The sequence below is a fragment of the Trachypithecus francoisi genome, unplaced genomic scaffold (assembly GCF_009764315.1).
Source record: "Trachypithecus francoisi isolate TF-2019V2 unplaced genomic scaffold, Tfra_2.0 Lachesis_group7, whole genome shotgun sequence".
Classification (NCBI taxonomy): Eukaryota; Metazoa; Chordata; class Mammalia; order Primates; family Cercopithecidae; genus Trachypithecus; species Trachypithecus francoisi.
In genome coordinates, this window is record NW_022681472.1 from 65,793,011 (window position 1) to 65,820,867 (window position 27,857).

The 27,857-nt window shown below is 38.5% G+C and overlaps 1 protein-coding gene across 7 annotated transcripts in view; it reads right to left on the bottom strand.

The window, feature by feature from the left end:
* Window positions 1-27,857, bottom strand: part of SYBU (syntabulin) — a 74,345-nt gene that overhangs the window by 26,704 nt on the left and 19,784 nt on the right. For all 7 annotated transcript variants that reach the window (XM_033203728.1, XM_033203727.1, XM_033203731.1 and 4 more), the window contains one exon: window positions 18,068-18,265. In XM_033203728.1, the coding sequence (XP_033059619.1) occupies window positions 18,068-18,265 (198 nt within the window). The remainder of the gene's footprint in view (window positions 1-18,067; window positions 18,266-27,857) is intronic.

Here is a 27,857-nt window from a genome sequence, read left to right on the forward strand (position 1 = left end):
CTGTGTGCACTGGGTGATAGCACAGTCCAGTACCCACAGGATGTTGACAAATGGACTGTCTATCAACCTCCAGGGAAATCTCTAGTAACATATCACCTGGCCCTGGTATTGTCCATATCCTATTTAACATGCTTTATTAATGACATGAATGAAATAATGGATGGTATGGTGTTGACGGCAGACTCCTGATTACACAAAATCTTGAAGGGATAACAAATGCATCGGATGACAGCATCAGATAATAATGCCACTAGCCACTGTGGACTCAGAGCCTACTCTGTCAAGAACTCTACAGCTGCTATTTCCTTTCGTCCTTTCTCCCAAAGACATACAAGTAAAGACCAGGAAACCAAAGTTCTGAGTGATGCTGAGACTCACCCCAAATCACAGAGCTAGTAAGCAACAGAGCTGGCTTGTCTGACATCATTCTGCTTGATCCTTGTGATCAGTATTCACAAAGATCTAAGAACAGGAAACCAAGACAATAATGTTCAATCTAGCCCATCTCAACTATGCGTTAAACACTTTCTATGCTAAGGCACTGGATTGGGAAGGCATGGAGAAACACAGTTCCAATGCTCAAGGGTTTCCTAGGAGGAGTTAGGCTATGCAGACAAATAACCAGGATATAAGTCAGAATACAATGAGTGCACACAGAGAGGGAGGGCATCCAGAGAACACAGAGGACGAAGAAATCTTCTTAGCTAGGGTGAAGGGATGAGGGCAGGGGAACACGTCACGGGAGAGATGACACTTGAGATGGGCCTGATACACCAGGAAAAATATATAATGTAGTGTTGGGGGCATGGACAGGAGTTGACCTTGGGTGAAAGAGATCACATGAACTAAAACACAGGGGAAGAAAAACACAGGGCATGTTTAGTATGTATATGGAGTTCCTTGTATGGCTAGAATGTAGTAATCAAATGAGAAAATGCAGCCAAAAAGGTGAGTTGTAACCAGAGAGTTGAAAAATGTAAAAACTATGCTATGGGCAAGAGGGAACCATGACATATTGAAGGCAAGAGATAACCATGACGAGTTTTGTTTGGGGTGGTAACATGAACAGTGACGCTTTATGAAGACAATATGACAGCAATATCTGAAAGAGAGACTGGAGGCTGGCGGGGAATTCAGGTGACTATTACAGTTTGGAGATGGGTCATAAGGTAAGGGAGAAGGAACGCTGGAAAAGGAGACCCTTTCCAGGTAGCTCTTAGGTTCACAAAATTAACTGTATAGGTTCAAAATCATTTGACACTCCAGGTGAACCAAATGATTAAAAATAAAAAAAGGATAAAGTCAAGTTAAACATTAAAAAAAAACCTTTATCTTATACCATATGCTTGATTGCAGTGTTCCCACATAAAAGAACAATTGAATGGAGATACATATGTTTGGGAAAGCAAACAAAATGAGAAATACCTCAATCAAATGAAAAGAACAATGTCTCTTATATATTGCCTGAAGAATTTGTGAAGAATTGGATAATCTGATAAGAATGGATTGAGGTACTACAAGGTCAATGCTAGATTTACCCTCTGTGTAATTTTCTTCCTTCCTTCCTTCCTTCCTTCCTTCCTTCCTTCCTTCCTTTCTTTCTTTCTTCTTTCTTTCTTTCTTTTTCTTTTTTTGAGACAGGGTTTCACTCCCATCGCCCAGGCTGGAGTGTAGTGGCACAAACTCAGCTCTCTACAAACTCTGCCTCCCGGGCTCAAGTGATCATTCTGCCTCAGCCTCCTGAGTAATTGGAACTACAGGAGCATGCCACCACACCCGGCTAATTTTTGCATTTTTGGTAGAGACAGGTTTCATCATGTTGACCAGGTTGGTCTTGAACTCCTGACCTCAAGTGATCCACCTGCTTTGGCCTCCCAAAGTGCTGGGATTATAGGTGTCTGTAATCTTTAATGTAAACTTCATTTGTAAGCACAAATGTCAATACAATAAAACAAATAAGCTGGGCAAATTTTGGCAATTTCTGGCATCTGCAGGGAGTGTGAGAAGAAAAGCAAATGGAGAAATGGAAGGCCTAGTGGCGTTGGGGTTGTTTTTAACTCTGACATGTGTTCAAGAAACTCAAATGAGAAAGGAAGAAACAGAATAATGAAGTCACGAGAAAATATTTTCAAGATAAGTGCTGGCAGCACAACAGAGAAATGTCTGGATCAGGTGATGTGGTCAGAGGAAAGCAGGTGGAAAGCAGGTGGAAAGCAGGCGGAACAGCTCCTGCATGCCTGCCCTGGGACACCTGTGCAAGGATCACAGAGCCCAGCGTCCGCCCCAGGAAGGGAAATGCACTTGGGATGCCTCATTCCTACTTGTCTTCCTTCTCAAGCTGGGACAGAAGCTGATGAGAGGCAAAGAGCTCCGTCTCCAGCAGCAAGCAACAACATTTCACCTCATACCATTGTCTGTCAATTGAAAATGATTCTATCTCTCAAACTTCTGAACAAAATGTTTTTGAATTCCCACTCATCCTTCCAGAAACATTTCTACAAATCCTGGTGTGGTTTATAGCACTTAAAATGAACGAAGCATACTCACGATTGGATTTTGCTCTGCACACAAATTATGCTCTGCATTTTCTTGGACTCCTTTAGTGGAACCTTCCCCAGGATCTCACTGTCAGTGACGTCTGGCACAAAGCACATGTTCCCAGGCCAACCCTTCGCTTGCCCAGCTACTCTGCCCCACCCCCCTACACAAATTAACTTTTAAATTCAAGTGTACTCAGTGTTCTCTACTTTCTCCACCCCTTCCCTCTCCAGCCCACAATGTTCTGTGAAAACCCAAAATAAAATGGAAAAGCAAAGCAGAGTATTACGAAAAATAAATCAAGGCCATTCTTCTTAGGACCATCAGAGAGTGTTTGCATGGCACTAAAAAGAAGGGAAGAAGTACGCTTTGGAAACAATAGTTTTGAAAATACCCCTAACATATTTTAAAGGGCACATATCTAAGGTTGTAACATTATTTTTAAAGTGCAAGGAAATGTTAAAACACACATTTCAGTACAGTGGTTACCCTTGTGGGAGTCAGAGAATAGGATCTGGGAGGAGTGTGCAGGCAGCTTCCCTGGCGGCAACTCTTAAAGTAGAAGGTGAAATCACAAGTTTTGCTTTATTATTATTCTACTCAATTCACGCATGTCACATACATTCTCTTTATGCCTCACATTATATGTAGTATTTATAAAGAAATAAGGGAGGCAGCAAAACTGAATGTAAAACAAAAGTTACTGCAGTGATTATCAGAGATAAATAAAGAAAGAGAGAAGGAAAGAGAAAAGATAACGTGTTCTTATTCCTAGAGAGGTTCACATTCTAGTAGACAAAAGAGCCGTCTAAAAAATTGTTATTAAATATGGTGACCATAACAATAGAATTAAAAAAAAAAAAACACTGCCTCTAAGGGCATACATAGTATTTAAATTAACAACAATTGCATGTAAATTTCAAATCCCTAAGTGTCTTTGCCTTAAAAATATAATTTTACCCTTTATAAGTATCAATATTGCATTACATTTCCTGGGACTCTTCCCACACCCCAGAGTCTAGGTAACATGGTCAGCCTCTGGGCTCCCACTGGACACTGCGTTTCCTCCTGAACATATCACAATGTACAGGGATCCCTGGTTTACTGTTGTACCCAGTGCCTGGGTCACTGTCTAGCACATTAATAAACATTCGTTTAAAAAAACAAATGAGTAGCATTACCAGGTTCAGTTGTTTTAAATGGTAGCTGAGACTGAGAAGAAAAGGAAGGGTGGAAATGCTGAGTTGGAGAATCTTATCCAAAACTTGAGAATGACCCAGTGTTGCATGGGAAAAATCCCTTTACTGTCCCTGGTTCTCTGAGCTGGGCAGTATAGGAGGCTATGGCGCAATCTGCAGATTCTAAACCATTGCCCTGTATGCACTAGTGCTTCTAAGCTCGTGGCTTGGATCTTTCACTTCTTCCTCTAACGATGAGGGAAAAGGCATTGGATGTCAGGCAGTAACCCAGTATCAGATACAGGCATAGCCTTCATCTTTCAAGAACAGTCAGGCCCGCCAGTAGTCTCTGCAGAAATCAGATCTTCTTGGCAGAGGCTTGCAGAGCCTGCCTATCTCAACCTCAGAGGTGAGTACAAGAAGCCAAACACTCAGGAAGATCCAGTTTCCCTGAATAATGTTGCTGCCATGTAAGACAAGGAAGCATCCCTTCCTCTGAAAGTGCCACAAACTCTCCTGACGGAAAAGGATGCAGCAAATAGAAATGTCAAATGAGACCTCAGAAAGCTCCCCAGATATGACCCGAATATCATGACAGAAGCACCAAGTACCTAACAAACAACTGACGAACTGTGCACCATCAAAGCATGTGCATATGTGACTAATAACGATGGAATAGAAAGTGGGGCATTATTTTGTTCACAGACTAGCAGAATGTAAGTAAAAGGTCACCATGCTAGTGAGGATATCATTAAGGATTTAATTGTTCCATTGCAACTTTAAAATAGAAAGCTTATTCTAGCTAGGCCATCTGAGTGATATTGCATCTGAAATTATGTTTAGCTAAACATATTCAGCATGTATGAACATACGTTGATTCCAAGTTCCCAGCCTCTCAAGACCTCATTTTAAACCACATCCTACAAATGCTACCCTGCCCCCCCGCCGCCCGCTCCTTTTCTTCATTCAAGTGACTTGGTATAGTCCTTGATGCACATGCCACGTTTTTTCCAGGGAAAACAGAAGGAAAGAAGAGAATATGCCAGGAAGAAGTGGAAATTAAAGTGACATTAAAATAAAAATAAAGCTGCAAAATATAATCTGGGTCAACTCTTCATGAGTTTTAAAATAACCACCAGCAGGCTCAGCACATATGGCATTGGTTTTATGTATTTTTTTGGCTCAGATGTCACACAGAATTAGTGCAAAAGGAAAAATCCCAGCATGGGGCCTATTTTTATACAGATTAATCAATCATTTCCCATCTCCTCTCCCATCATTCCCCAAACTTTGAACTTAATGAAAAATGAAATTGCTTTTTTTCAAACTATGTCATGGAAATCCTTTCAGGAAAAAAACCTAACTTAATATTTGAACCTAGATTTTAATCATCACATTTTAAATTCAAGTTATAAATATTAACTAGACTTATGCTATGGCTCAGCCTCTTTTATAATAAACATTTACTGTGGTATCTTACATATCCATTTTGTTAATTTCATATATATACATACATACACATATATATATCTATTTAGCAAAACAACAAAGCCATACATTTGAAAAGAAAAAACCCCTACTGTATATTTCACTTTTTGTTAGGTACATTCTCATGTACATAAAATCCCACAACTCCCATCAAAGTGTTAAGCACATAGTAGATTTTTAGTAAGTATTTGATAAGAAAGTTGATAGGCTGAATCAAATTGAAACAAATAATTGTTCAAGCTATTAGCTAATGCCTCCCTTGACTACCAGGCATTGTAAAAATGGTGATAATGTTTATAGTATTCATAACACAATAGAAGCTATTTTTTGTATGCTTCTATTCATATATATTCTATGCCTATAATCATATGCCATTGATTATTTCATTGAATTTTCAAAGCAGCCTTATGTGAGTGGTACTCTTACTATCTCCACTACATAGATGAAAGAAAAGTTTTAGAGGGAAGAGTCAGATATTTTGAGGTTAAAAAGAAATCCCATACTATGCTGGGTTTTAGAGGTGGGTGGGGGACTTCATTGCAGATATATTGAGAAAGGGATATGGAGCTTTATACTATTGGTGCAGTAAAAGTTTGGAGAAAGTGTCATCCACATGGTTTCCAGGGTTCCAAAATCATGATCTCTATAGAATTTCTCACACACCCATGTTTGTCTGCTATTCCATCTACTGTTAGAAATTATATTTACGAAATACTAAGTTAATCACCTAAAACTTGACCCCAGTGACAAAGCCAGGGACAGAGTAGTCCTTGGTACATTCACATTCTCAAAGGGTGGTATCTTTTCACCGTTCTCAGCAATTAAACTTGAACCATGACTAACCATTGGAAAAGATGACATGAACACAGTATGTCCTTTGCCTAAGTAGTCATGAGCACAAAAAAGTAAACAAAGTTAACAATCTGGTATAATGCTGTGTTCACTTTTTTATATGATTAAAGATGAATTTCTCCATACTAATATAGCATATGTTTTGTTTTTTGTTTAGAGCTGCCAGATGTCAGCTATATATGTGAACAATCTAAATATCTCAATTTTACACAATTTTAAAGTTACCGAACTAAAGTTGGAGTTGCCATAAACATAGTCTTTCTTTTGTTTCTACTAATTAATTTTACCACCACAGGCATTAATCATTTGCCCAGCAGATGAAAATACTTTAAGATGACTCATGTGTTTTACAACACTACAAACCCAACCTTTATGCTCTTGGAATGTACAGTAAAGAGGAAGTGTTAGGTCAGATCAGTTAATAAAAATAAAAAAGTTCCACATCCCAATTCCATGAACATTAACTGTTTCAGAATTTCTACTGGATGCCATGTGAGAAAAGTAAATTAAAACTGGCCAGAGAGATGTGCTCTCAGTAATTTTCATGGTAATCAGGCAGACATGGGTATTCCCTTTCCTAATCACATGCGCAGACTCTCTCTTGATAATAAACACGTCGTGTTTCAGCCTACACAGAGGCCCATTTCAAACTACGTGGAGTGCCAATTAGCGTTAATTGTGGCTGTGTTCATCTATTCCCTTAGCACACCACTGGTAAGGCCAGGCTTTTCATTTACAAATGCAACATGCAATGCTCATGGTTAGAAGAGCATTCTAAATGTAATTGCCAATGGTCAGTCTTTTTCATTTTGGCATCAAATTGACTTACAATTGCACAAATAGACTCATAAATGACAAAGAGTACTTAAAATAACACGTGTATATTTTTAAAAGTTTAGTTATAAGACCATGCATTCAGAATATCTGAGAGGTGAAGATGAAAACTTGTTTTAGGCTCCATTTTGGCCTACCATAACTAACTTACACACACACACACTCACACACACACACACAGTCTAGCCTCTGTGATCCAACATAATTATTTACTTACTGTGACTAATACTACTTACTTAGAAGGTAAGCTCCGTAGACTTTCATGGCAAACATTGCCTCTGCAAACAACCTCCCAGCACAGACTGGGGTATGTCTTTTGCAGAAATACAGTGTGTGCAGCTCATATCTCAGTAGAGTACAGTCTCAGAGTGGGGTATCCATGGAGACTGAGCCTTCTGCATGTGCAGGGCAAGGAAGTTACTCTGCTGGCACCATAGCAACAGGAGGCAGAGGGAAAGCCAGCCTATCAGGGAAGAGCACAGGGCCTTCTCCCTGGTGACTGCAGTGTTCCAATGAAACCATCGCCCTCATGAATGGACACAAAGCATTTGAAGAAATACCAAATTGTCAAATAGAAGTAAATGCCTACACAACAGTCAAGATGAATCCTTGGACAATATTGGAGCAAAACGTATAGAATCTTTCCACATTGATTATAATATCCCAATGGGCAAGCAAGACATTATATCAAACCCCACAGAGCCCTAAATTTTATGGCAAACACAACATTTTGAGAAAAATGCTTGGTGTACTCCAATGAATTCCAGCTATTTAAATATGCACGACAGTTCACAGCACTGCCCAGAAGAGAGGAACAGGGAAGCCTTATTATTCTGAGAGAAAATGGAATACAGAGCTCTCTGGAACAATTCAAGGCAGATTCCCTCTAAATAGAAGTTTGCTCAGAAAAAATGTTTAATAAGCTTCCACCAAAGCTCTCTATTATTTCAGAATAATTCTTACTAAGAAGGCATCCGTGACAGAATAGGACTAACGCAGATGAGATGATGAGTGGACATTCAAATGCCTTAAAGTTGTGCTATTCCTAGACTTTCCTTATTTCCCATTTTATAACAAAAAAAGTGATCATTTATTGAGCACGTACTGTTAGCCAGGCAAATATTGTCACTACAAACACAGCTGACTGTCAAATGCCAACACCGATTTTTGCAAAGATAGAGGATGTGCATGTTTACCTCTCAATGTTGTGTAGTGCATATTAGGTGATGCATATATTCTGCTACATATCTAACACCTTTCATGATTTTCACAATCATGCAAAGAAGCTACATATTAATTATCCCCTCATATTACAGTTAAAGGAAAAGAGAGAATATTTCCTTATGTTACCAAATAAACTCTCCCCAACCCACCCTGCTCTGCAGGTGACCTGGTCCACCCTACCTTAATGTCTAAATATAAGGTGAAGAACCCCTCCTCCCGCAATTACCTCTCAGAAAATAAGAAATCCCCTTACATTAGAGTCCTTCCAAAGCCTCTTATTACAGGGTTCTCTCCTAATTACCTCTTTGAACAAAAAGTGCCATTTGCAAAAGACATATCCTTCTGAATTGGCTGCAATAAATGCTAGTTTTGGTTCCCTTTGGAGATCCAACTGACAGAATTGTTTAAAATGGAAGAGACAAAGAAATTTAAAAACAGATTTTGTAATTATTCATATGGTATGACTCCTCCAGCCTTTTAACGATCACTTTAAATAGAAATACGGTCAGTGGTGAAGTTGTAGCAATCACAAAAACCTATATTCCTTTTTTTGCTCTCTGAATTCAGGGACTGAATAGCTTTGGATAAGGAAGGATACTCATATATGTATACAAGACATATATGAATGTACAGAAAAACCAGCTGTCCCCTGCTATCTAGTGACAACCTGCTTGCTAGTTGCACACTAATGTCCCTCTCTATGCTCCTTTTCCATAGTAAGTACTCATTTGACTATGATGTCCTGGCTGTAACTGGAAATGACATGGGCCATGGAGTTCAAGGCTATAGTGAGCCATGATCACACCACTGAACTCCAGCCTGGGGGACAGAGCAAGACACTGTCTCTCCAAAATAATAAATAAATAAAACACCTAAAAATCTCATTAGGAAAATTAGAGGATTTTATATATATATACAGTCTCCCTATACTTTTCTGTATTTCCACCACCTCCATCCTAGGCTAAGCCATCCAAATTTAGTGTCCTGCTTCCAGTTTCACCTCATGTTAATCGAAGCTCAACAGAGTCATCAGAGGGATCCCAAACATGTAAATCAAATCATTTCTCCCTTCTTAAAACTGCCCAATGTCTTCACATTACTCTAAGGATATAGACTTCAGCTGCTACCACTCTTCTCCCTTCCTAACTCACCGCTCTGCCCCCACCTGCCACCCCATCTCCAACCCTCCCCAAGCATGGAACAATAAGGTTAAAGTCTCAGCTCAAATGTCACCACCCCAGATACTCCCCTGACCATCCCGCATCACTCTCCAGTTACCTTGTTTTACTTGTCACCATCTGAACTTATCTTGTTTGTGTGCAAGCATCAGCCATCTCCCCACATTAAAGGTAGGCATCTTGTTTTTTCACTCCTCTATCCTTAATGTCTGGAACAATGGTGTCAGCATAGAGCAAACACTTAATAAATATTCACCAAATAAATGAATGAAAGCTAGTAAATGTACAGCCAGGAGTGAAATCTATGTTTAACAGAGATCTCTTCTTGATTACATGGTGAAATGAGGGTTCCCTTTCCTTTAGACTCCTTCAGAGCGATCACCTTCTTGCAGTGTTACAAACATGCCAGTCCGTGTATGTTGGAATACAAGCCTATTGCAGCTGTGTTGCTGAAGCATTATCCCACTTGACCGCAGTCGGCATTCATATAGCTTACTTGGCTGCTCTCAGATGTAGGCTTAGGTGGTGGAAGAAATTAACCCATCGAATTGCCCAAGTGAACATACTATGCTGTTCAACAAGTAACTTTCTGTAAATAATCCTACAGTTCACCAAAATGCCATGCAACAGATTGTACCAGCAGACAGTGAGGTCCAGGTATTTATTCTTCTGGCTCCTTTTCTGCTGGTGGCTGTGTTCCTCTGCCAGAGTCCATAGTTCCTTCACAGGTGGCCTTGAAGTTCTCTCTCTAGGTTGGTAACTCTACCCTCCTCTTGCTCCTTCAGGATGCAGGAATGGCCCCAAGCTGTTGCCAGCACCCAGTATTTCACCATAGTTTGTTGGATCCCCTTAATCATGCACATACCTTTGCAGGCAGTCTCTTCAATAAATGCTCTTCAATTAGGGAGGTGGGGAAAGCCCAATCTAAAGCATATACCTGCATGATTCACAATGCTTGGTTTAGAAGTCTGTGTGTAAGAGAAGTTTCCAGGTTTATTTCTGTTATGCTGACAGTTGATAAATATGTTGAATGGTGGGTATCTGGTCTGCTGGAGCTTCCACTACTTTTGAGAGACCTATAACGCTTCCTTCTCAACACATTAGAGTACTGAGTAAGCATTTGGCAGGCCCCCAAATCAGTGGCTAAGAACACTGTGCATGCAATAAATCCCAGTAGACCCAGGATTTGGATGGCAGTTACCTTTGGAAAGAAGAGGATTATAATTCACTAATTCTTAGGGAAAAACCATTAAAGGGCCATTTGGCACCATTACATCATTTGGGTGCATCATCGAAAACACAGATGGGAGGAAGGCATGAGAGAAAACATTTAACCCTGCCATAAAGATAAACATGTAAGTCCACTTATCACAGTTAAGCTTTATTTTACTAGTTTGGTCCCTGCTGGGGAGATGTGATAAACTATAAAACAGCCTGCCATAAAGCAGGATCTGCTGTATCCTAGGGGAGCATTCTTTCTCTCAGGGTGAAAGAAAGTTTTAGAGATCTATTTCAGCATAAATACAAAAGCTCTTGCTTAAGCTGACAAACTCCAGTGATTTTCGTTTAAGAAAATATTGATGATATGCAGGGTAGCACATAAAACATTTTGACATGTGAAGAAAGGACTAGCTCATGATTAAGTAGAAAACACTGAAGACCTTAACGTTTTTTTATATTCATATTTTTATGGTTTATTTTAGTGCTTTGCATCCAAATGGCCTTGTATGTTCACCTTTCTGTACTTCATTGCAGTTGCATTGAGGTTCACTGATTTTGTTACTGGCAACTGTCAACATAATGTACATATGGACTGTATCAGCTAATTTATAAAAAATAGTAGGATTTTTAGGGCTCTACAAACATTTTTAAAAATTGTGTTTTATATCAACACATCTTTCTTAATTTTAACACTCTCCTAGTGCAATTGAAATTACTCCTTTGAAGGTGGACTTTACTACTGTGGCAGCGGTTAAGAGTTAGGAGCAAGGCTACCCCGTTTAAAATCCACTTACAAGCTGTGTGACCTTGGATGAGTTACTTAACCTCCTTGTGCCCCAGTTTTCTTATCTGTAAAATGAAGGATAATGATATCCCTTTCTTGCACTGATATTAGGATGAAATGAGTTAAGTGCTTGGAATTTTGCTTGGGACAGGCAGTGCTCAATAACCATTCATTTTAAAAAACTAATCAAATTTCAGAGTGTTATTCAAGCCCATAATTACACCTAATATATCCTTCCAAATATTTTCATAAGGCTCATAGTATTTGAAATAGCTTACAGCCTATATTCGAGGGTGGGGTTTGCTGCTAGAAGACCTTAGCTTACAACTTGTGAGCTATTAGAAAAATAATGCCTTGCCAAAGTATGCAGAATGTCTTCATATAACCCAAATCTTCCCTTTTAGCATAAAAATTTTAATTTTTTGCCACTTTACGGAGACACTGTTAAAATGCTTGACACATTTTTCTGCCTTCATATGCATTGTGTTTTGCCAGCTCCACCATCGCATTGGTTCAATCTGCTTTTACATCAATTACTACACTAAGTGCTACAAGTGATAAAAGCCGTCGATGGCCTAAAACACTTACGCCTGTAATCCCAGCACTTTCGGAGGCCAAGGCGAGCGGATCACCTGAGGTCTGGAGTTTGAGACCAGCCTGACCAACATGGTGAAACCCCGTCTCTACTAAAAATACAAAAACTAGCCTGGCGTGGTGGCAGGCACCTGTAACACCAGCTACTCAGGAGGGAGAATTGCTTGAACCTGGGAGAGAGAGGTTGCAGTGAGCTGAGACTGCACCACTGCACACCAGCCTGGATGACAGAGCAAGACTCTGTTAAAAAAAGAAAGGAAAGAAGGAAGGAAAGAAGGAAGGAAGGAAGGAAGGAAGGAAGGAAGGAGGAAGGAAGGAAGGAAGGAAGGAAGGAAGGAAGGAAATACGGACCCAGCTTTTTAGTGGTCTCTGTCTGCTCACTTATATTTTCCCATCTCTGTTCATTGTCAGCCATCAGCTGTAAATTCATACTCCTGTCTGTCCTCCTAGAGCAAGTATTCCTCTCCTTTTATGTGAACTGGAATAACATAACCTGCTAGATTTTTATTTCAAGTACACGCAAATTGTGCATGAGAGTTTTAGGAGTTTCCCTGTACATAAAGTGCACAGAATGTGTGGCATCTATTTTAAGATTACAAGTGACCATCAGTAACATTTAGTGAGGAATTACTTTCTGCCAGGTCCAACACAGAGCACTTAATATTCACTAATTTCATCTATTTAATATTTTCCATAACCCATTTTACAGACGCAGAACACAGAGGCTCAAGAAGACAACAAGTAGCTAAAGATCACACAGCTACAAAATAGTGGTATAAAGATTTGAACCTAGTATGCTGGACTCTAGAGTCTGGTGGTTAGAAAGTCCTCCTCCACCTGCACCCAATAACACAAATGTACTTTTTTTTTTTTTTTTCCTCAAGATAGGACAAGTTGGGTAACCTGGGGAGAGGCTGTGTAAATCTATGCTCTCAACTCCCCTCTAGGTTGTTTCAAGTTATTACAAGAATGGCCTACTCTAGGTAAGTTGTCTAGCTGTGTTTTATTTCACAGAACTAACTTTGAAGTGAAAGTGATGTTTATGATAAGAACAGAAACATTTGTCGGCTTCACTGTGTGTGCATGAGCCTCTATTAAGGGAATCAGTGTTGATTAATCACTAACCTCGTTGGTGCCTTTTGAGTTTTCCAGCAAATGCTTCTGAATGTGGGAAATAAGGTTTTTTTAAAGTAACCAATCCTCTGCTATTGTAAGGTTATAAGAGTTCAGCTTAGCTAGGTCTCCAATTTCAATAGCAGGGGTAGTGTCTGATGACAAGGGGATACTAACTTAGTTTGAATGCTAAGGAGATACAGTGACATCTTTCACATGCAGATTTTAACATTTCAGTTTCTAAATGTGAATTATTTTAAATTTTAGTGATTCTAACCATTTGCTCTTTACCAGTCTCCTTAATCACCTCCAGTGCTTTTCTCCTTTCACATTTTCTACTTATTTGTTTAAATTATGTAATGGTTTTCTCACCTCTCCAATTAACCTTGTGGACAAAAAGATTTAGTACTTCCCTTTGTAAAACAATGACATCGGATCTTTTTCTTCCTTGCTTTAAAATATTCCCCAAGAACAAGTCAAGCCTTAAATGAGGCCCAGCACTGTCATTTAATGTTCTAAGGAAGTAATCCAATTCGGTAGGTCTTTCATTTCTGGGTAAAAAGAGTTTCATCAGGAAACTGACTGCAAACTAAATACGGGAGGAGCACCCAGGAGAAGGAACACCCCAGATTCCTAAAAAGTTTACCAGTTGGAAAGCCTTCATTCCTCTTTTAATCTGTACCACAGTCCAAACTTATCATACAGTATTCTGCCTTAAGTTACAAGCTCCCTAAAAGCAGGGATGCTGTGGAGGACGTTCTTTGTCACAACTTCCCCACGCTCCTCCCACACAAAACATAATCTCTTGCACAAAGTATAAGCTGTACTTCTCATTTAAGTATTTATTGGACAGCGTTAATACTTTATGACAGACACAGTATTAGGCTCTGCAGATTCAGCCTTGCATGTTTTGCAGAGTTGTAGATAAAAGAGAAACATGAAAACACAAAGCCACCATCCAACTGGACTGTAGGACTGTTTTTCTTTTGCTCCTTGGTGGCAATTTTTAATTAAATCAGCATAGGCATTAAGTGATAGAAGCCAAAATGACAGAAGGCTCACTGCCTCCAAGAAGTTTCCAGAACCAGTTCCTGCCTGGAAACAGGAAGGGCTTTCCTGCTGTGCATGCTGCCGGGCCCTGTTGGCAAGGTACAGGCTTGCTCGGCTCACCTTTCCAAGCCCTTCCCCGATGTCCTGTGACATATTTCCCTGCTTCTTCTGCATCATACAGTCAGGGAACATTATTATCTCTTTATCTTAATGACCAAAGGGGCATTTTAATAACTCCTTCCTGAGGTGAACAGCAGTGTTCCAGAATCTAGAGCAAGAGACCTAAAATTAAATGGGCTTAGGTTACTTAATGTTAAAGAGTCCCTGAGCCTCTGTATAAGAGCCACTAATTGCTTGCTATTTTAATAAATTGGTATTGTTATTAATGAGTTGACTTATTTTTTAAAAAGTAGAGCATGCATCAAGAGTTGAAGATCCGTTTTGGCTGAGAGGAGATGGTCGCTTGGGGCTATGGAGGAGGCAGGATATTTTAACCTGAGAGCAGTATCCTCTTGTGTTTTAACAGATTATGTCTCTGGATTCTATAAATTTCAGAGTCATCAAGGGGCCTCGCTTCCAGGATTTCCTCTCTTCATATTTATGAGACTGACAGTTCTGTTCTGCTAAAAGTTCAGAGAACTATAGGTCATGGTGCAGATTTTTGTCAAAGAACTTACTGTGCAGAATTGGGTCACACTCAAAAAAAGTTGTAGCAACCTTTTCAGTGATGACATTAGAAATTTTAACCGACTGAAAAAATAAGCTTTAAGGACCCCTTTACCTTGGTTAAATATGAATAAATAAAAAGATCACCAGCTAAAAACTGCTCAGGTGATATTTATGCCTCTGAGGAATTACATTAGAAGCAGTTGACAAAGTTGACAAAAGTGGTTGTTTGAGGCTTTGGCTTTGGGGAAGGGTCATTGAACTAGGATTCATAAATGCTAACAAATGAGACCCATGAACCCGCTGATATGGTATGTGATATTCCGTGCATATGGACACTCTTCTGGAGTATGGGTGCATAGTTTTAATGATTCTCAAGGATCCATGAATTAAAACAGCATTAAGAAAAACTGTTTTTGTTTTCTTTCCTTCCTTCCACCCTTTTATCCTTCCTTATTCCCTGTATTTTTTTTTTTTTTTTTTTTGAGACAGAGTCTCTCTGTTGCCCAGGCTGGAGTGCAGTGACATGATCTCAGCTCACTGCAACCTCTGCCTCCAGGGTTCAAGCGATTCTCCTGCCTCAGCCTCCTGAGTAGCTGGGATTACAGGTGCACACCACCATGCCTGGCTAATTTTTGTATTTTTAGTAGAGACGGGGTTTCACCACGTTGGCCAGGCTGGTCTTGAACTCCTGACCTCGTGATCTACCCGCCTCGGCCTCCCAAAGTACTGGGATTATAGGCATCAGCCACCACGCCCGGCTTATTCCCTGTAATTTCTTCATGAAGATGGAGAGTCATAATACTTCTCATCAAGATGAGTGGCTGATCTTTAGCAAATGAGTGTTTTCTACAGGATTAGGGAAATGTTCAATGTGAGTTCTGTATATATACACAGAGTTTTAAGTATTTTGTTAACATATAATTATTATGATTATTGAAACAAGGAAGGGCCATGATAATATTAACTCTCATATAGACGTAGTTTGTTCTTACTGTGCCATAGTTGTCTACTATTTTACTGTTTCCTTGTATTGCCATCACCATAAAATGTTTTGGTAATGAGGTGGTGGGGGTAGGATGAGGATAACAAAAATAAAATCATTACAGGTTATGTTCAAACCCTACAATAGCTTCATGATGAAACACACCTTTTTTTTTTTCAATCTATGAAGCTGACATTCTTTCCTACATCATTTTATCTTTTGAATCCCAGAGCCTACCTTTGCTGTTGAGGTAGACAAATGTTGACTGAGTCCCTAATGTGCGCTAGAGCCTGTGTTCTGGGAATGCAAAAGAGGATGGGAGGGCCAGGGACAGAGGCTCATGCCTGTAATCCCAGCACTTTGGGAGGCTGAGGCGGATCATTTGAGGTCAGGAGTTTGAGACCAGTCTGACCAAAATGGGGAAACCCCATCTCTACTAAAAAAAAATAAAATAAAATATTAGTCAGGCATGGTGGCACTTGCCTGTAGTCCCAGTTACTTGGGAGGCTGAGGCAGGAGAATTCGTTGAACCTGGGAGGTGGAGGTTGCAGTGAGCCGAGAGCGTGCCACTGCACTCGTCTGGGCAACAGAGTGAGACTCTGTCTCAAAAAATAAAATAAAATAAAATAAAAACGTATGAAGTACTGATGCACACTACATGGGTGAACATTGTAAACATTATTCTAAGGGAAAGAAGCCATGTACAAAAGCCCACATATTGTATAATTCCATTTGTTTGAGATGTTGACAATCGGCAAATAGAGGCAGAGAGTAGGTTAGTGCTTTTCAGGGACTGGGGAAAGGGGGAACAGAGTGCTGATGGACTTGGGGTTTCTTTTTGGGAGTGATACAAACTTTTTAGAATTAGAAAATGGTGATGTTTGCACAACAGTTTGAATAGACTAAAAACTATTGAATTGTACACTTTATAGGGTGAGTTTTATGGTATATGAATCATATCTCAATTTTTCAAAAAGGCAGTTGAGCTAAGAGAGACGGTCCTGGCCCTTGGGTACACAAGGTAATTGTTTTATTTATTGACTAAAATTTCATGACGTTCTTTAACTCACTGTCTCTTTCTTAAATATCAAGGGCACTCAACACCCTTTGTACCATCCCCATCTTTCTCATTTATAGGCTGTCCTTCCTTCTTCATTGTGTAGCATTCCTTTTCTTTTACATGTTATTCCGAAGTGGGAGACTATTAACGAATTCATTACGACTAACGTTTATCAGGCACCACTAGGAAACAGAGGATTTCTTTTTCACAGTTTAAGTTTTCCTTGGTGACAAAAAGATCTAATCTTTGGTTGACAAAAGCAAGATGAAGAATAATTCATTATGATGTATTGCGTACATCAAAGACTCAGGAAGAACAGAAGCAGAAAGAGATGTTAGCATCCTATGGAAGAGGACACAGGGCCAGGCCTCGGCCCCATCAAAATAAACCATCTGTAGCTCCTTGCACAATAACGTCAGCACCAAAAACAAAAACAAAAACAAAAAACTTAGAAGACAAATGTAAGAAACGAGGACTCATGCAAGCCAGTAATCTGTCTTTTCAGCTCGTAAATATGGATAGCATAACTGTGACCATTAAAGAGAATAATGTAATATAGAGGATACCTCCCAATGACGATGAACACATCCTTTTACTTTAAAGTTATCACTTCAGCTTCTCTAAAACTATCTTTGTTTATTTACTGCATGTATATTTCTGAGACACAAAGTATTCATTTACACAGTACAGATTCTGAGAATTGACCTTTTCTGATGCTGCTGGCATTTCATTCACTGCAGTAATGACCTTCATTTCATCTTATAGCTTCTAATATTTTGTAATTATTGAACATTTATGTGTATATACATATCATATTCATATTTAAATCTCTAAAAGAAAAGACTATAACTAAGTTAGCAAGTATGCCCAGCTCTACATATTTGCATCAAGATAATGCCCAGTTCTATAGAGATTTGCATCGAGATAACCTGTTCTCTTCACAGTTTGTAGTCACTTATGATAGTACTAATTGCTTAGTATAATTGAATCCAGAATTGCTCATATAGTTTAAATGTTTGTTAAAAACACCTAGCTTATATTTCTTCAACTTTTGTTTCTTTTTATAAAAAAAACTCTTTATAATGAATACGCATGTCACTGTGGGTCACTACAGTTACTCAGTTATTAAAAACCATTTCAGACAATAGTCTGCTTTCTACCCTGCCTCCTTTCAAAATGATGCTTTGGATGCGGGGTGCAGTATTAGTGATCCCCAACTCGATATACAGGTGTCTAGTTTCAAACGTGAAACGTCTCCCATCACATTGTTCTGATGAAAGCATGGTGAGTAAGTTCACTGACCTGGTTTCACAAGGCCTGACTTTGATTCCTTCTTATATCGAGAGGACTGAATGCTTCCTTCACCCACCATTCCAATCGTGCATTTCTTTCTGGTGAAGTCTTCATCACTTCCAGGGCAAAAGCCAATGGGGCTGTTTCCAGTATCTGAGGGTGTCTTCACAGGAGACACTGACTGGCTGCTAGGACAGCCTGTGTCATCTAGAAGACAGGAATCAATAGATGTTAATTGATGAGGAGGAAATCAATGATGGCGATGAGAAGCCATGTGGTGCGCCACACACACACACACATACGTGCTCTCGCACACATCCACTCTGCTTATGAAGCCCAGGTTAACTGCTGTGGGGACTCTCCCTTCATGATGCTCCTTCATTTTTCCATATTTTCATGCAAAACTTTTTTTTTTTTTCCAGACAGTCTCGCTGTGTCACCCAGGCTGAACTGCAGTGGTGTGATCTCAGTTCATTGCAACCTCTGCATCCCAGGTTCAAGCAATTCTTGTGCCTCAGCCTCCTAAGTAGCTGGGATTACAGATGTATGCCACCAGGCCCGGGTATTTTTTTGTGTGTATTTTAGTACAGACAGGGTTTCACCATGTTGGCCAGGCTGGTCTCAAACTCCTGGCCTCAAGCGATCCACCTGCCTCGGCCTCCCAAAGTGCTGGCATTACAAGCATGAGCCACCACGCCCACCCCCTTGTAAGCTTTTTGACACAAATATTTCTGTAACACTCATTTTGTCAAACATAAAGTCATATCTGTTTCAACACTTTATATAGTGTGTTTTTGGGTCATATGTGTCCATAGATTTTTGGAAGTGTTTAGCAATAAGAAGTTTACCAGAACAACTAGGATCTTTAGGGTGAACTCTTTAGAGTTTATGTCTGGAAGATAAAGTTACTTGAATATTATTGACCACATCCAGTTTTAGATCACTTGACCCATCAGTTGGTTAACAGAGTTTGAAAGATAAGTCATCTGACTTCAGGGTTCAAAGAAGCAGAGTGAAGTGATCCTGTTTTATCATACACACACAACCAAAAATACATAAATTAGATATATTGCTGTCTGGAGTAAACTGGTAAGATGAAAATGATATTCAGATTAGAAACATTCCTCTAACTTTCAAGTAACAGATTATTACCAGGGTGATTATATTAAGTTAATATGCATGATAGGAAGTGACCTGTGTGGATGCTTATTATTGAAACAGGAAAGTCATACTGCTGACTCCTAGAAATGCTTTCCATATTTATTAAAGTACTTATGATGGTTGGTTAATTCATTTATATTTTAATGAGCAGAACTGAATTGGACCTCAAAGTCAAATCAATATTACTTAAAAGCACATCTACTCAAACTGATCAATTAGTCGTAAATTTACATTACTAAACAATCTTTATTATATGAAGATGTTTTGACGCCAGAGTTACTTTAGTAACTCATTAGACAAAACAGCAAATAAAGACATTTAGTACTAATAACTTTTCAGACATCTTGTGAATATTAAGGGAGCTAAAATAACATGCCATCTACCAACGGCTATCTTAAAACTCTACAGCTTGAATAAAGATAGAAACAGAATTAGGCCTGAATAAAACATGCTGATTGCTAGAATCCATCTAAAGAAAGAATTACCATTACTTCATTTTTTGGACTTTATTTCATTTTTCAATTACAAAATATCCCAATTTCTGGAACAGAGTGAACTTGGCACTAATAAAATGACTTATTTCTCTTGATAATAGTGTTTTGACTTTTCGGTGTATTAGCAAATGCAGGACCTCTGTGGTCTGTTTCTGGAAGTGAACGGTTTTCAGTGTGCTGCTCATGCCTGCAGTCTTTGGGCTTTTTTAAACAAGTTGCATTCTTCCTGAACTCCTGAAGAAACTCTGGCCCTGAATGACAGGGTGATGAGAACCCTTCTTGGTGGCTGTTGCTCAGTTCTTTCATCATTCACTGCTCTTGCCTTTCCCTTACACTCACACACCCCAGGCTTCAACCCAAAGATATTTGAGCTCCTTTTTAAAGGTGCAAAGCTGTTAATTACTCAGACACAGATTCCAGCAATTTTACAAGGCACAACAGGTCTGCACAATGTCTCAGGAGAGCCTCTCTTAATTCCTATCCCAAAGCAGATAAATGAATGAAATCTAATCATTCAACATTCCCTGTTGTCTTTAACATTATTTCCTTATGAATCAGTTCCATAAATCACTTCTTTTGAAAGAGAGATGTCCCCACAAAATAAAAATCTATGCTTCAGAGTGTCTACCCTAAAAAACGCAGTTTTCCTGAAAACTCTCAGACTCACAGGGATAAAATTAAACAATTTCCAGCACTGAGAAATGCTGTCAAAATTGTACCTTCGGTTCTATTACATTTTCTGCAGTTAAATGAGAAAGAATGTGTGTGCACCATATTTTCAGTGCTAGTCCTTTCCAGGATTAAGTGCTGGGGTCTGGTTAAAATTTGAGGACTGAAATTATTTAGAGTGGTGGCAGTGTGGAAGAGGTAGTAGCATTTTTACCCTGGAGTGTGATACCTCACCTGTCATCAGTATTTACAGCCAGGATCTCCAGAAGCAGGGAAGGAGAAGATTAAAACCTAAATAAATCCTGAACTTTGGATCCATCTTACAGGATTTAAATTACTACAAAAAATCTCTTAACTTTCTACTCTTGTGCTTCATATGGTGTATGTAGGGGGGAATAATAGGAATATAAGACATGGTCTTCCATTGGTTAAATGAATATGTATCCAGTCCTGGCACTGAGCCAGCCCACAGGCACTGTACCCAGGCCCCATTCTGGTGGAGTTTATAAATAAGCCAAAAGGATCTGGGTACATGTCACTCACAATGCACAGTTCTTGTAAACTGGCAAGTCTGATAAAGTTAATCCATATCCAAGAAAATCTGTGGGTTATGCGAGAAGCCTGGGGCATTTGCCTGCTTTGTGCACCCAACACTAACAAAGGAATCTAGTGTCAGAAAGGGCAGGGCCATGAATTTTCCCACTACAGAGGGCACACTTGAACTATGTGAAGTAAGACCCCAGCAAAGGCACAGGGCTTCATGTGCTAGGGAGTAATCCGAGGTATTTTTCTTTGTGCAACGCAGAAGAAGTTATCTTTACAAGTCTTGTTTAGGGCTCCTTCTCTGCTCTCCCTCCTCCTCTCTTCCTCTTCATGGCCAGTTGCAAGCTGACCACCAGTTCAAATGAAGATAACACTCCTTTTCAAAATTCTATGAAAAATATTCTTAGTTCCAATTTATCTGAGATTTTTTTTCAAGACTTAAATGACTTCTGCTTCATTAAACAATGAAATAATTTGAGTATCTATCTACCACTTAGCTATCTATTCTATCTATCTATCTATCTATCTATCTATCTATCTATCTATCTATCTAAACTGGTTTTTTTAAGACAGTCTCACTCTGTCGACTAGGCTGGAGTACAGTGGTGTGATCTTGGCTCACTGCAGCTTCCACCTCCTGGGTTCAAGTGATTCTCCTGCCTCAGCCTCCCGAGTAGCTGGGATTACAAGCGTGTGCCACCACACTCAGCTAATTTTTGTATTTTTAGTAGAGATGTGATTTCTCCATGTTGGCCAGGCTGGTCTTGAACTCCTGGCCTCAAGTGATCTGCCTGCCTCAGCCTCTCAAAGTGCTGGGATTATAGGTGTGAGCCAGCGTGCCTGGCCACATTTACTCTGAGATTCTAAGAATAGTAAAGCCAAGCTGATGTTCTTTGGTTGTTTATATCTAATCTTACCATACTAAACTACATGTGGACCAAGCACATATTAAAGAGATTTATTTATTAAACCTGCTTCAGTTAAACTATGTGAATGTGTCTTCTGTTTCCTGCTGCTACCTGACTGCTGAATTTTCCTGTACAATCTACAGATTTATAAAGATAGATTTATAATTTTAGCTTTTATAAGTTATGTTAGTATAAAGAAATTATAGATTTCTTTATATGAATGATACAAGATTTCTAATGTGAGAAAACTCTTTCTAGGCAGGAAATTGCAGAAATACTGAATAATCTGTCCCCAAAGTGCAGGATGTTTCAAATTTCCAGAAAAATGGCTGACAAAACTATGAACACTTTAGTCTGGTTTTGCCATAGGGAAGCTTTGCTCCAAGGTTTTAGGGAGGAAGATGTAGAAGACTGTTGGTCTATTAGAGAGAGAAGAATTTACATCACAGGCATGTGTGCGCACGCGCACACACACATGCACACCCCTCTTACAGAGTTGAGTTTTAACATTTCTTTCTCCGTTCTTCGAGGTAAGTATAACTTTACTTAAAAAATATGGGACCACTTTACATACTTTATACAGTGTGATCCATTTGAAAATATGGGGCAATTTCCTTCCAGAGGCTGCTATTTTAAATCCTCCTTAGACGGGTCCCGCATAGCCTCTGGTGGAACTCAGGTAAACATTACCCTCCTCAAGGCCACATCTAAATAATCACCTTCTAAGTAAAGGAGACTAATTTACATGTCCTCCTTGATTTTATTAGAAATTGGTTCTTTTGTTGTTGTTCTTGTTCATTTGCTTAAAACTGGTGAACACACAGGATTAAGGGTAGTAGAAAGACTACTCACAGATCCAGGAACCTCAGAGGTTGTGGGCTATCTAAAGTACTGTTAAAAATATATGCCTGTGGAATGGAATCGTTTCCAAATTGTCATCAAGAAAATAAAAAATATGCTAAGTTCTATAAAGATAGATGGGAAAAACCAGCAACTATTACAATTTTGTAGCCTAGATGTTGTTAAAAAAATGACGTTAAAAATCTATATTTCCTCTCTCTTTGCATTACAATGTCTTTGAAATACAGGATATAGTTAATAATTATGCAATTACTTATAATTCTGAAAAATATGTGCCGAAGTATTTAAAAATACTTTGAATCTCATTTTAAATGTACTTGCTAAATTAAATTAAATCTGTTGAGGTTGTTAAAATTTTAGCTTAACTTTTTAATTATAAAACCAGTAATTCTCGTTGTGTGAAATTTGAAGTACAGAAGAGTATAAAGAAGTAAAGAATAAAATAAAGACACACTATTCTCCTACAATTGTGTTACCCAGAAAAATATTTTCTGTTTGCTTTTTGTTTTATCAAATTTTCAACATATATTTTAGACAGTTTCATTATCTGTCATCGAAAATTTCTCCCTGGAACTTGCTAGGCTAGAAAGAAAGAAGCTATTAAAGACTAACAGGAACCAACACAAAGGAGGCCCCATTGGTCAACAATGAAATAATTTGAGTACCAAAAAGAACAATAAACTCAAATGACTGATAATCACTGGATATATAAAAAAATCTGAGTTCATGGTCATATAAAAAACACATTACAGAGATAGAGAAAGGCCCCTTTCACCCCCAAAATGCCCAAATCCCTGGAAATCGATGGAAATGATCCAAGGACCAATTCTTTATATTGAAAATTGGCAATTAAAAGGAAAGAATTAGCATATATTTTTATTGTAAAAAGTGTTCCTATATAAACTGTATCTCAGTAGAACTGAAATCGTTCATTGTTATTGGAAAGTTTGTCCTTACAAAAGCATTCTGGTTAATGAAAGCAGATGGAATAACAGAAATATAAAGTTGCTATTCTGCAACCTCGAATGAAATAATTGATTTAGGCAACAGCTGTAATAGATAAAACCATTAGACAAAGTCTAATAGAGAGTTTACAGTGGAGGGATCAGGCCTTACCCAAATGTACCCATTGAGTCTTCTTCCTATCACCAACAGTGGGAAAACCCCTTTGACGGGATGTGAGATGAGGCATGCAGCACTCCCTGTGAAGAATTCTTGACACACACAAACACACAATTGCCCCCAAATCCAATCAAGGCTTTAAAGCTAATAATGTTCACCTTATGAAATATATAGAAAACAGAATAATGAGTTAAATTAGAGATTGGCAAACTGCAGCCTGCAGGGCAAATTTGGTCCACTGCCTGTTTTTGTAAATAAATTGTTATTGGAACACAGCCATGCCCAATCCTTTATATATTGTCTATGGTGGCTTTCAAGACTACAATGGCAGAGAGTTGAATAATTGCAACAGAGGCTATCTAGCCAATGAAATCAAAAATATTTGCTATTTGGCCCTTTTTAGAAAAAGTTTGTTGACTTCTGGGTTAAATGATACCACAGGGAAGCAAATAGGCACTTTTGAGAAAATCTGGGATATTTCATCATTCTCTGTCATACCAAGGAATTATGTTAATCATGTTAGAAAGTAAAAGGGCACTGTGATTATGTAAGAAAATGTGCTTTTTAAAAAAAAAAAGTTATGATGCTGAGGTATGTTGGTAGACAAGAAATGACATGATGTCTGGAGATTTGCTTTAAAATGCTTTCACAAAGAAAAGAGAGACATAACAAATACAGGAATATCCTGCTACCATTTGATCTAGATAAGTGGGTAATAAGCACAGGAAAGTTCACTGCACTGTTCTCTGATTTTGAGTATGCTTTTTAAAAGTTTCAAAATATTTTATTTGATTTCTGGAAAACATTATCTTAAAGGAGTACTGATTTAAAATAGACATAAACATCACTTTTAAAATGTGTTTCTTTATTTTCAGACAGCGTCTCACTCTGTTACCCAGGCTGGAGTGCAGTGGAACAATCATATCTCACTGCAGACTCCAATTCCTGGCTCATGTGATTATTCCACCTCAGCCTCCCCAGTAGCTGGGACTACAGGCTCAGGTCACTGTGTTCAGCTTATTTTTATTTATATATTTTTTTAAGAGAGAGAATCTTGCTTTGTTGGACAGACTGGTCTCAAACTCCTGAACTTAAGTGGTCCTCCCACCTTGGCTCCCAAAATGCTGGGATTACAGGTGTGAGTCACTGCTCCCAGCCAAACACAGCATTTTTAAAGACCAATGCTTCCTGTAGGAAGTATTAGTTTGTTTTAATTTTTCTCACTATTATTAAAATTGCTTTACTACACATTTTATAGATACATCCTTGGTCAAATCTTTGATGAGCTCATAAAATGTATGTCTAATGCAATTACTAAAACTTCCAAGAAGTTTGAGACAACTTATATTCCTCTTATTGTATGAACATACTCCACTTATTAAATATCTGCCGATACTAAATATTATTTGCTTTTCAATTTTTAAGTTAATTAAAATTAAAATTTTGATGTCTTAATTTACATGTATTTAATTGTTTGTGAAGCTCAATGTCTTTGTATGTTCATTGACCTTTTAAATTTATTCTATGAATTGTTCAAATCCTTGATAATTTTTCTGTTTGGATGTTCAGGTTTTCTTACCAATCTGTAAGAACTCTTTATATATTAAAAGCATCAACCCTTTGTCATATTTCACTGTATATTGTTTGCTTTTGACTTTATAATGTTTTTGACATTCAAACCTTACTCTATTCTGTCAAATCTCTCCGTATGTTTCTTTGTGATTTCTTCCAATACTTTTATGCTTAGAATGTTATTTTATTATTTAAAGATCAACTAAATATTTGCCTATACTTTCTCCTAGATATTTATAGTTTCACTTTCATTTAAATTAAATCTATCTGGAATCCATTTTAAAATGTGGTATGAGAGTTAGATGCTAACTTTATTACTAATATTGTAATTTTAAGGAAGTCTACCACATTACTTTGCAATGCTTTTATGATGAAAATTTGAAAGCAACAAATACTTTTTGCATAATTCATTTATACATTTCAAAATATTAGATTGCCCAAAGTGTGCATGTATCATAAACTTTCCTGATAATTAAACAAAAATGCCTAAAAACCAGTGCCATCAAACACATTTGGTGGCAATTATCATGACCAAGTCCCTATTAAAATCTTCTAGCTGAGGCTGGCAGATCGCTTGAATCCAGGAGTTTGAGACCAGCCTAGGAAACATGGTGAAACCTAGTCTCTACAAAAAATACAAAAATTACCTGGGCATAGTGGTGCATACCTGTAGTCCCAGAGGAGGTTGCAGTGAGCCACAACTGCACCACTGCGCTCCAGCCTGGGTGTCCGAGTAAGACCCTGTCTCAAAAATAATCTTCTTACACCAATTACAGGTAAGAATAAAACACCAAGTTCTAAAAATTACAACTATTAATAAAATATTTCTTCAAAGTCCAAGAAGCATCTCTAAAACTGCAGGCTCCTTTTTGAATGTAGATCTCAGAGCCCACTGGCTTTCAAAAATGTTGAACTAAACAATTCCAGAAGACACTTAAAAATAACATCAATGGAGGAAAATAAGATTTTGTGCCATACTGTCTGGAAACATTCACTTATGGTTTGATTCTGTTCGATGTTCAGTTGTATAATTTGTTTTGAGGGGGGAAAGTTATTGCTAGTTTAAAGAAACATTATTTTAAACTATATGGAAATCTAGTTGATTCTCATGAACAATGGAAGCATTTACTGACTGCTTATTCATCCTTTTCAACCAATATTTATTGAATGTCTACCATGTGTCAGACACTAACATAGCTCTTATTATGCTTATTGCTCCAGATACTGGCATTTTTGAAGATAGTTTAATGGAGATAGATAAGATGTCACAACTTAAACTCATGATTAATATAAACCATGTGAAATTCATATCGCAAACCTTTCAGTGCATTTATAAGGCAAGAAGACTAACATTTATTAAGTACCTATCATGTGGCAAACACATTAATTATTATCATATAATTTTAATAATATGTTACTGTTGGAAAATGGAGGCTCAGAGAGGTTAAAAATTTCATGGGCCCAGAGCTGCTGGGCAATTGACTCAGGATTGAAAGTCAGGTTTGTCTGACAAAGTGCCTGTTTGCTCACCACCGTAAGCTAGCTGTTTTCTAAAGTTTTCAACTTATGTTTGTTCCAAGAGGAAACATCAGCAATGCTGAGAATGCCCAAATTAAAAACAGACAAAGGAAGCTGTTAGAAAGAACTCATCCCATAATAAACAGCCCACAGAAATTGGAGGCAAGAAACTCTTTCTGGTTGTTTCCAGTATTCCTGCCTCGACACGTGTAGCCATATAAAATGTGTGCCATTTTGATAATTTTGAATTCTAGGTTTTCAATAGCAAACCTTGAATTTCTATTCCTTCACCCAATTTTAGCATCTTTTTGTAGTGAGAACTCAGAGATCTACAGAGCTCTAAAATCTGCTTCAGTATTATACAACATGTCACTAACCAGTGGCTGATGTTGAAGTGTATACATCGCCACTTATTTTTTTCTACAAATAATTATTGATTCCCTACGTGTGTCAGGTATTGTTCCAGATATTAGGGAGGTAATGCTGAGTGAGACACTAAGATCCTTGTTCTTAACAAGTTCACATTCTAGTGATGAGGAGAAACAGTTAATAAGTTAAAAAACATACATAAAAAGATATTTTGGGGCCAGGTGAGGTAGTGATAGCTCATGCCTGTAATCCCAGCACTTTGGGAGGCCACGGTGGGAGGATAGCTTGAGCCCAGGACTTTGAGATCAGCCTGAGAAATGCAGGGAAACCACATCTCTTTTTTTTTTTTTTTTTCTGAGACAGGGTCTCAGTCTGTCACCCACGCTGGAGTGTAGCGATCAGGGCTCACTGCAGCCCCCATCTTCTGGGCTCAGGTGATTCTCCCACCTCAGGCTCCCATGTAACTGGGACCAAAGGTGCGTGCCACAACAGCCAGCTAATTTTTTCTTTTTCTTTTTCTTTTTTTTGTAAATGGGATCTCACTATGTTGCCCAGGCTGGTCTCCAACTCCTGGGCTTAAGT